Source organism: Scophthalmus maximus, chromosome 22, assembly GCF_022379125.1.
Source record: "Scophthalmus maximus strain ysfricsl-2021 chromosome 22, ASM2237912v1, whole genome shotgun sequence".
NCBI lineage: Eukaryota > Metazoa > Chordata > Actinopteri > Pleuronectiformes > Scophthalmidae > Scophthalmus > Scophthalmus maximus.
In genome coordinates, this window is record NC_061536.1 from 15,161,340 (window position 1) to 15,171,231 (window position 9,892).

The 9,892-nt window shown below is 49.6% G+C and overlaps 3 protein-coding genes across 4 annotated transcripts in view; 1 reads left to right on the plus strand and 2 right to left on the minus strand.

Annotated features, from left to right (window-relative positions):
- The window catches only part of LOC118292483 (zinc finger protein 133-like), a 7,879-nt gene extending 5,134 nt beyond the window's left edge, over positions 1-2,745 (minus strand). The window contains exons 1-2 of the mRNA XM_047330412.1: positions 2,052-2,745; positions 21-1,623 (exon numbers count right to left, since the gene is read on the minus strand). Coding sequence (XP_047186368.1) covers positions 21-1,623; positions 2,052-2,307 — 1,859 coding nt within the window. The 5' untranslated portion in view covers positions 2,308-2,745. The remainder of the gene's footprint in view (positions 1-20; positions 1,624-2,051) is intronic.
- On the plus strand, positions 2,319-3,609 carry LOC118291813 (RNA/RNP complex-1-interacting phosphatase-like). The gene is given in 4 exon segments (XM_035620239.2): positions 2,319-2,448; positions 2,827-2,983; positions 2,986-3,348; positions 3,351-3,609. Coding segments are annotated over 3 exon segments (540 nt in total). The 5' UTR covers positions 2,319-2,448; positions 2,827-2,889; the 3' UTR covers positions 3,434-3,609.
- Positions 3,610-4,810: 1,201 nt separating this feature from the next.
- On the minus strand, positions 4,811-9,866 carry dnai2b (dynein, axonemal, intermediate chain 2b). 2 transcript variants are annotated; one of them, XM_035620204.2, is made up of 12 exons: positions 9,591-9,866; positions 8,789-8,950; positions 8,572-8,693; positions 8,356-8,498; positions 8,169-8,282; positions 7,948-8,087; positions 7,696-7,818; positions 6,788-7,011; positions 6,576-6,711; positions 6,349-6,495; positions 5,559-5,783; positions 4,811-4,979 (listed from the first exon to the last, which is right to left on the minus strand). In XM_035620204.2, exons 1-12 carry the CDS (start codon positions 9,864-9,866, stop codon positions 4,929-4,931), a joined length of 1,863 nt encoding a protein of 620 aa, XP_035476097.1. In that variant the 3' UTR covers positions 4,811-4,928. The 2 variants fall into 2 exon arrangements, with proteins under 2 accessions (XP_035476097.1, XP_035476098.1); XM_035620205.1 differs by having other exon boundaries at positions 9,460-9,596.
- Between the last annotated feature and the right edge of the window lie 26 nt (positions 9,867-9,892).

A 9,892-nucleotide genomic window follows, 5' to 3' on the forward strand; every position in this document is an offset into this window, starting at 1 on the left:
GGTGAGTTCAGGTTCATCACAGCTGCATGAAATCGGAGTGAACTCCTTCCTGTTGTTTCAGGCTTTGAGTCACAGATGAATCTTTGGCAACTCGTTCTCCAGTGTGCACCTTCATGTGCGAGTCCACCGAGCGCTTCTCCTGGTAGCTCTTACCGCAGACCCGGCAGCTGTAGGGCTTCTCCCCGGTGTGCGTCAGCATGTGTCTCTTTAGGTCAATCTTCTGGACGAAGCCTTTGCTGCACAGCTGGCAGCCAAACGGTTTCTCCTTCTTGTGGAACCTCTCGTGCGTCTCCAGCGAGATCTTCTGGCGAAACCTCTTCCCACAGAGGCTGCAGATGAAAGGCTTCTCGCCCGTATGAATCCTCATGTGGGAGTCCAGGTTGCCGATCTGCCGGAAGTTCTTCCCGCAGACCCTGCAAGTGTATGGCTTCTCACCAGTGTGGATCCTCTTGTGCACGTCCAGATGCTGGCTCATGGTGAACTTCTTGCCGCAGACGTCGCAGGAGTAAATCCTCGGCTTTCCGCCTGTGTGGCTCTTGATGTGTCTCTTCAGGACTGTGTTTTCGATGAACGTCTTCCCACAGAACTCGCAGATGAACGGCCTCTCGCCAGCGTGCAGCCTCATGTGTCGCTCCAGAGAACCTTTCCTGGGGAAGTCCTTACCGCAGTCTTTGCAGCTGAAGGGTTTCTGGCCCGTGTGCGTCCTCATGTGAAGCTCCATGTCCCTGAAGCTGATGCCGCAGATGTCGCAGATCCTGCTCGTTTCTCTGTGGCTCTGGATGTGGATCTGCAGACTCTCTGACGACTCTAACTGCTCTCCACAGACGCCACAGCAACATTCAGGATTGGTTAAATGAGTCTCAGCGTGACGCACAAAGTTACCTTTGTTGTGAAAGGCGTTTCCGCAGACCTTGCAGCAATGGGAGGGAGTCAGAATTGTTTTTCCGCGTCTGCTCCTGACGGCAGACTGGTCGTCAGACTTATGGCTCCGGACGTGTTGCCTCAACTCGCCGCTCTTTGCAAATGCTTTCCTGCAAACTTTGCAGCTGAACGGCATCTGTCCGTCGTGGGCCTTCATGTGTCTCTCCAGAGAGCCAGCATGGCTGAACTCTTTGCGGCAGACGATGCACCTGAACGGCTTCTCCGCCGTGTGGATCCTCATGTGCGTCACCATGTTGCCCTTCTGGTTGAAGCCTTTTCTGCAGATGTGGCAGCTGAACGGTTTCTCTCCAGTGTGCAGCCTCAGGTGCGTCTCCTGAGCTCGGATCGACGGGAACTTCTTCCCGCAGACGTCGCAGGTCCTGCTGCTGTCGCGGTGAGTTTGGAGGTGAAGCTTCAGCCCGTCGCTGGAGTCAAAGCGCTCTCCGCACAGACCACAGACACATTCCGACTCCTTCGAGTGTTTCTCCACGTGCTTCATCAAAAAGCCTTTCCTGTCGAAGGACTTTCCACAGACTCTGCAGCAGTGAGATGTCGTCTCTTCATCATCCTCTTCCTCTTCACTGGCCGGATCCTCTGGCGAGGCCGGGGGGCGGTCTGGTTCGGAGGCGGTCTCTGGTCCGGAGGATGTGCTGGGCAGAGGATCATCGGAGAGACTCCGGACGCCGAGCGACAGACACAACTCTGCAGAGAAAAAACTCTAATCAGTTAATTTCCATCACAACATTAGTCTGAGACATGTCTGTCTGTCTCTCAATATCATTATCATGTTTTATACCTTTGTTTTCTTTTTTTATCTTTATGATTTTTATTTGATTCGTCTTTTAAAATCTATTTCACATTATTTCATTGATCTGAACGAACTTGTGTGAAAGAAGCTGCACAAATAAAGTCGATTGATCGATTGATTGGCTGCAGACATGACTCAGAGCAGGACAAATAGGCCCCACCCCCAGCATTTATCAGGTAAAAACTGAAATGATTTATTCTTAAATGAGCAGATTTGTGAGCCGACAGGCACGTGACGTCACACAGACATGATGAAGCCCATGCGACGCAGCTGAAAGGTACAGAACGGAGCCTGGCGGGAGTCCTGTGAGCTGGACACTGACCTGTGCCGTCTGCTCCGGGTCCGGGTCCCGGACTGACCCCGGGCCCCTCCGGTTCCCTGGAGGCTCTGAACGCGCTGAGGATCTCCTCCACGGCGGCGGCGATCCGCTCCGTCAGCAGCTGCCTGAGGCGCCGCGGCTCGGCCCCCCCGCGCTCCTGCAGCAGCCTGAAGATGTGGTCCGCGGCCGCCGCCAGCTGCCGGTCGATCGCGGCCCGCAGGCTCCGGTTCTCGCTGCTCTTCGACCGTTTCTTCGACATCCTGCCGAAACAAAAGAGCCGAGTGTAAACAACGCGAGGGCACTTCCGGGTTCCCCGACGCAGCGTCTTTGCGTAGAGACGGTGACGGCGTCGGCTACATGTGACGTCATCCTCTGCGTCAGCGGAAGGAGCGCAGCTCCGGTAACGGCGGGAAGCTCATTTATAGAAATAATCATAATAATAATAAAAATATTTATAGAAATAATATTGACGTAATAGTTTGACGTTAATCTTTCACCAGTGACCGGTGCTTCACCGGGAGGAGCTTCCGTTAAAAAAAACATCCGTTTAATGTTTCCTTAAACAAAAACAGGCCAGAATAACTGTCAGTCATGAATCAACATCTTTAGTAAATTCGGCACGAAGTTAATCATCCATCAATATTTTATTTTACTACTTTTGTACTTTTTAAAAAGGGGTTAGCACCGACTCATGTAGGTTATTACAGGTCACTCAGATTCCAAGAAAGTGGCTTCTCCTTAAATCAGAGTTTAGTGAACACGGTTTGTGATGTTTCAGGTCACCGATGGAAAGAATCAGCTGAGTTACATGAACAACATCTGAGACCCGAGAGCAGCTGACATGTCTCATTGTAAGAAGAAGAGGAAGAAGAAGAACGGTGTACCGGGCCGATGGCTGGACTATAACCCCGTTGGACAGAGGATACCTGGGACCCAGCACCAGAATCCTTCGGTCACTGGGACCTGCTGGATTCTCTGGAGCATCAGAACCAGGACCTGGGTCTGATCATCGACCTCACTTTCACTACAAGGTTCTACAAACTGACGGACGTCCCGCAGTCCTGTTCTTACATCAAGATCCTCACCGAGGGTCACCAGGTTCCCTCTGACGCCACCATCCTGAGCTTCAAACGGGCAGTGAGACGGTTCTTGACGGAGAACCAGGACAATGATAAGCTGATCGGAGTCCACTGCCCCCATGGCCTGAACCGCACGGGTTACCTGGTCTGCAGGTACGTCATAGATGTAGATGGGCTGGATCCTCTGACAGCTGTGGAGCTCTTCAACTGTTGTAGGGGTCATTGCAAGACCTGCAGCGAGGTGCCAGGAGGAGCAATGGAGGCATAGATGAGCCAGAGGAGGAGGCAGCCCGAGGGCTTGCTTAGGAGAGACCACCACAGACCACCACCCCTGTAAAGAGACCACCGCAGACCACCACCCCTGTAGAGACCACCACCCCTGTAGAGAGACCACCACAGACCACCACCCCTGTAGAGAGACCACCACAGACCACCAACCCTGTAAAGAGACCACCGCAGACCACCACCCCTGTAGAGACCACCACAGACCACCACCCCTGTAGAGACCACTACAGACCACCAACCCTGTAGAGAGACACCACAGACCACCACCCCTGTAGAGAGACACCAGAGACCACCACCCCTGTAGAGAGACCACCACAGACCACCACCCCTGTAAAGAGACCACCGCAGACCACCACCCCTGTAGAGACCACCACCCCTGAAGAGAGACCACCACAGACCACCACCCCTGTAGAGAGACCACCACAGACCACCAACCCTGTAAAGAGACCACCGCAGACCACCACCCCTGTAGAGACCACCACCCCTGTAGAGAGACCACCACAGACCACCACCCCTGTAGAGAGACCACTACAGACCACCAACCCTGTAGAGAGACACCACAGACCACCACCCCTGTAGAGAGACACCAGAGACCACCACCCCTGTAGAGAGACCACCACAGACCACCACCCCTGTAGAGACCACCACAGACCACCACTCCTGTAAAGAGACCACCGCAGACCACCACCCCTGTAGAGACCACCACCCCTGTAGAGACCACCACCCCTGTAGAGAGACCACCACAGACCACCACCCCCGTAGAGAGACCATACTCCAGTGTGATAAGAACTGCCTCAAATGACAGAAGCCACCTGACACCAGGGGCGATCCTGATGATTTTGTCGTCCATCTCCTTTACGTCTTCGTGTGGACGTTGTCGCCTTCTGTTCTCTGCTGAATCTGAACTGGATCAGAGTCCGAGCTGCCGACTGAGAGTTTAGATGAGTCTGTTCTCATGTGCAGAACAGAGGAGGTGAACACGAGAGGGAAACACAGAGAGAGAAGCAACTGACACCAATACGTCAGTTCTGACTCTTTATTAGTTAAACCTCTTCAATCATATTGACTTTCTCTTTTCAAACAACTTTACATAATTTCATGTTGTGACTTATTTCCTTCCTAAGGCAGCCGTTCTATTGAAACCAGTGTTAAAATCTGAGATTCAGTCCAGAGTTTCAGGTTTTACAGATCGACTGCCTCAGGTGTAGAAACTAAAGGTGACGTGAGATTCAGTCGTTCGTTGTCTGTTGACAACAAATCGTATATTGTTGTATATTTAAAAAATAACAACTTATCAAACCTGTTGTTTGTTTCCCCACATCTCTGAGTTTTATTTCTTCTCTCTTCCTCTTTTTGTAAAAAGTTCTGTAGGAAAAAAATTCAAAGAAAGTTTCCTCCTTTGATTTACAGAAATTCATTTTATTGAACATAATTCAGTCGCTGAACGTTTCGTCCGAGGCTGAAACCAAACAAGTGAAAACTTGGTTCATTACAACGTTCACATGAAGCATTTTTTTCACGTCTCTGCTTCGGCCTTCACTTCTTTTCCTTTGCTGACGACTTTCTCCTGAAAAACAGAAAGATTCTTACGTTTAATAGTTTGAAAGTTTCAAACAGCAAAACCTGAGCAGCCTGCTGACTCATTCAATCCAATCTTACATATAATAAAAATGTTATGAAAAAGGAATTTTGTGGTGTTTTTTTGTTTTTGTTTTTTGGCACCGGCACATCGTACCGCGACCTGAGTACTGAATTTCGTTCTTTCATTTCTCTTGAGCAGAATTACAAATAAATGAACTTGAACCAATCCAGAGAGGATTCAGAATCCTCTCTGGTCTGTGCTTTGGTGTTTTTGTTGTTGTTTTTTTGTGCAGTCAAACTGACGAAGCATCTGAAGTATCTGCTCCTGCAGCGGCATCTTTACCTTGAAATACTCATAATGAATTAATAGTGGTAGTTAAGTCTGAGCTTGTCACAACATCTCAGTCTTCACTTCTAACTGAACCGTGAGTTTTCGTTTACGGGATTTGGTCCAAAGTCAAACAACAGGAAGATGAGTGAGTGCATTTTGAGTTTAGTTGTAAAAAACCTCTCGGCTGATCTGCGGATTATTTGCAGAAGGAATGAAATAAGGAATGAAAAGCACCTGGTTTTGCTCGTCCTCCTTCTCCCTCCTCTTCTTCAGCTCCGCCTCCACCATGCTGAAGAAGTCTTTCTCAGCTCTGATGATCAGCTGATCGGGACTCTCCTCTCCCTCCTCCCGACCTCCCTCCTCGTCTCGACTCTGCTCCGATCGACTCCTTTCCTTCAGACGCATCTCTCTCTGTCGAGCCTCCAGGATCTTCTCTCGCTTCGTCTCGCGCTCAAACATCTACAGCCGACAGTAGTGTGGATCATTAACGGTCAACTGTAGTAGTGTAGCGCAGCATGAGATTTGTGACTACCTGCTGTTTTTCAGAAGCTTTAACCGATCATTTTAAGGCTTCCATGCCGCCTCTCTATTTATCAGGGGGTTTCCTACTTCTACAACAAAAATCTCTGTTTAAAACCAAACGTCACAACATGCAAAACCAACAGGTGGCGATATACCACTAACAGTAAAGCCATGTTGGAAATTCAGTAGCCAGTTATTACTGGTTCTGCTAGGCTGACATGACTGACACACGGGCGAATCATCTGCTCCTCAGTGTAGTGAAAGAGTAACTGTACATTGTGTGTTCACATGTAAAAAGTCCGGTTGACAAGGTTCCACTCAGATCTGTTGTAGCTGCGTCTGCCATTATGCTAAAGCGCCTCATGTAAGCAAAAGAGATGATGACGTGCACTCTGACGCCACAGGTCAAAACTCTGTTCCCACTCTGCATATCAACACTGAGCATCTTCTACAGCTAAGATTTTGGAAGAAGGAATAATGTGCGGGTGTTGGTGTTTCTCACAGCAGCCAGCAGACTCTTCTCGTTCTTCTGGAGAGTTGACAGACCAGAGCAGATTTCCAACAGAGTCACTTCACCCTGCTGAGAACCGCACGCCACCAAACGCCCGTTATCCTGAACGCGAAGGCTGTACAGAGCATTGTCACACACCTGACGACGGCAACAGACAACAAGGTTAAGGACAGACAACTACCACATGAAGGTTTTTTTATGATTGGGGGGTGAGGCACCTTGAGACTCAGTGTGGGGTCGTTCTGTTTGAACAGGATGTCCCAGACGTCCAACACGCCGTCCATCTTTACAGTGAAGAATACGGACGGTCTGATTGGACTCCAGCAGGCGTCCGTTAGGAACGACATCTGATATCTGAGGAAATGTTACATCGTTAAAATCTGGTCTGAGTTCGACCCTAACTGAGCAGGATGGAGCGTCTGATTCCTACTTGGTCCACATGATGGATGATTCTTTGATGTCTTCAGACCAGATTCGGGCCGTCCAGTCGCCCACGGTGAGGAAGTTTTTGGGGTAGAAGGGGTTCCTCTGCAGGGCGTAGATGGGTCCGTGGTGACCATCGTATGAACAAACGATCTTCTCGGCCGGGGTCTTTGCCTTCCTGTTACAGGAGACGACCACTCCCTGCTCCGTCCCCACCATGAACTTAGTCGGCTGTAGAGACACCGAGGACAGAGACACACTCAGAAACGAGGAGGGTCATAGATTAAACTATCATTATTATCTATTGGGATAATATGGAACTATGAGCTTTGTAAGATATGATGGAGCTTGATTATTAAGGGCTTTGTAGGTGAGGAGCAGGATTTTGAATTCTATTCTGAAGTTTACAGGAAGCCAATGCAGAGAAGCAACACTGGAGAAATATGATCTTTTTTTCTACTTCCTGTTAGAACTCGTTCTGCAGGATTTTGGATTAACTGGAGGCTTTTCACAGACTTACTGGAGAAACATCCTAGCAGTAATGAATTACAGTAGTCCAGTCTAGAAGTGACAAATGCATGGACTAGTTTTTCAGCATCCTTTTGAGATAGGATGTTTCTAAGAACATCAGAGGTAATTCTGGTTGGTCATCCATGGCAAAATGCTACCTTACTTCATCTGCTGCCACTGGAACCTGAACCTGGAGATGTGGTTTAAAATGGATGGATGGAACAGAATTTGGTCCTAAATTTCAATTTGTCTTTTTGCTGGACTATCTCCCAATCTCTAAATCAGTCAGAAGTTGTGGACCATCATTTCACCGTGGTCAACTTTAGAGTTGCGTCACAGTAGACCGAGAGCCTAAAAGCTTGTTGCTTCTTGGGCTCCCTGCTGGAATAACAGGTATAGACTCACCATGGTGGCTTCAAACTCCAGAGAACTGGCTCCTAAAGCCCGATCCAGGTTTCCCTCCCTGCCCAGGTCCAGAACCAGGCGGTCTGTTGGCTCGCTCAACTTGCGAACGTCCCACCACAGAATCTGATGGAGAGAGAGAGAGAGAGACAGAGGTGGACCTTCAATTTTGTTACACAGATTTTTGATGGAGATCAGTTCCCTGGTCTTGGTTAGGCTTCCGCCGCCTGGTCATACAAACAACCCTCAGCCTACCTGTCCGTCCGTTGAAGCAGAGAATGCGTCAGTCCCGGTCTTGGATTGCAGCCAGATGATTTTGTAGACGGGGTCTCTGTGACTCTGCTCCACAGAGGAAACCTCCACGGGCTGGCTGCCTCTCCGGGTGTCCCAGTGCCCTAAAAGAAAGACAATCACATGTTTGAAAGTCTCGTTACAGACAGAAAATCCTGTGTCAGTCAGTCTGGACCTGAACCCACCGATCTGCCCATTGTAGCTGCCTCCCAACAGAGTGTGTGGGTCTTTGGGATTATAGTCCAGACAGACGAGTGGAGACGCCGGCGTCAGAGTCATCTCTGGTACGTTCGGGTTCTCTGAAATATGAAACATCCATCTGTAGCAGACTGGAATCTATGGTGCTTTTAAATCCAGCCCTATCTGACCCACCAACATCCCAGATGTAGGAGTCCAAGCTCATGTCTTTGGAGGTTTTCTGGAACTCGAGGCAGGAGTACGCGGCCGCCAGCTTTCTGCCGCTGTCAGGATGCCACGACAGACCAGTGACGGTACGTTTCACCTCATTAGGATCTCTGTAGACACAAAGGAGAGGACATGTAACCAACAGTCAATCGCAGTGACGAGTCGATCACATGACAGCTGCACCTGAAAACGTTGATGGTCTTGGCGAATGGCAACTCCTGATTTTCCTCCACCTCCTCCTCCTCCTCCAAGTACTCCTGATAGATGTCGACGGCGTTGTTCTGTCTGATGCAGTGCTCCATGACCTAATAATAAATCTTTTAAGTAACAGCAGAGTAAACAGGGAAAACTGGACCTTTTTTCTTTTCTTTTAGAATCTTGTTGTGGATGTGGATCTTACGCTGCCCAGGTGCAGGATGCTGTGGATGTAGCTCTCGTCTTTCTCAACCTTCTTCCTAAAGCGAATGGTTTGTTCCAGCTCCGCAGGGTTGATGTCTTTGGGCCAACCCCCCTCCACATGGTTCATCCCACAGCTGCTGAACTCCACGCGCTCCGTGTTCACCTGGACACACAAGTCATACAACTTCATTTGGCAGCAGAAATACTGAAGGAAAAAAAATGGAGTCTTTTGGTAAATTACTGGAACAACAGCTCAGACAGAACCTCTGTCTTTAAATTGAGCTCTGTTGGTTTTACTATTGTTTTCACAGCTCGACAGACAGACAGACAGAGACAGACAGACAAACAGAGAGACAGACAGACAGACAGAGACAGACAGACAAACAGACAAACAGACAGACAGAGACAGACAGACAGAGACAGACAGAGACCGACAGACAGACAGAGACAGACAGACAGACAGACAGAGACAGACAGACAAACAGAGAGACAGACAGACAGACAGAGACAGACAGACAAACAGACAAACAGACAGACAGAGACAGACAGACAGAGACAGACAGAGACAGACAGACAGACAGAGACAGACAGACACCGACAGACAGAGAGAGACAGACAGACAGATACTCTGCACTTTGACCTGAGAAATAACTGTTTGGTCTCTTAACTGACCTTTGACCTGAGAAGCCCCAGACATGAATTAAACTGAAGTTATGTTTCCTCTTCTCTTTAACCCACGTGTACTGTACACGTGACGTCACGGCGCATAGATATAAAATGCCATGTGAGCAGGTGAAGCCCACCTGGTGCAGGGACACGTCGGGACAGGCCTGCAGCGCCTGGTCTCGGGGGCTCTTGTGGACGAACTGCCGCCCGAGGCTCGGGTCCGGCAGCACGTCCACCAGCAGCTCGGCGGGCCGGTCCGAGAAGAGGCACTGGCGGCCGAACGCGCTGCGGACCTTCGTGTAGACGTGGACGACCTCCATCGTGTCGGTGCGTCGCCGTGTGAACCGGACACTGGTCGGTATCGTTACACTGTTCAACTGAACTGCGTCTCTTCGTACCGGGCAAATCACCATGGTAACTTGACAACTGAAGGGAATCA

Excerpts from the sequence above, each read along its gene's own strand:
- dnai2b (XM_035620204.2), bottom strand. The coding sequence starts at position 9,866 with ATGGTGATTTGCCCGGTACGAAGAGACGCAGTTCAGTTGAACAGTGTA. Across the intron at positions 7,819-7,947 it reads CTGCTTCAACGGACGGACAG|ATTCTGTGGTGGGACGTTCG; the intron begins GTAGGCTGAGGG and ends TCTCTCCATCAG. Across the intron at positions 4,980-5,558 it reads AGGAGGACGAGCAAAACCAG|GAGAAAGTCGTCAGCAAAGG; the intron begins GTGCTTTTCATT and ends TCTGTTTTTCAG.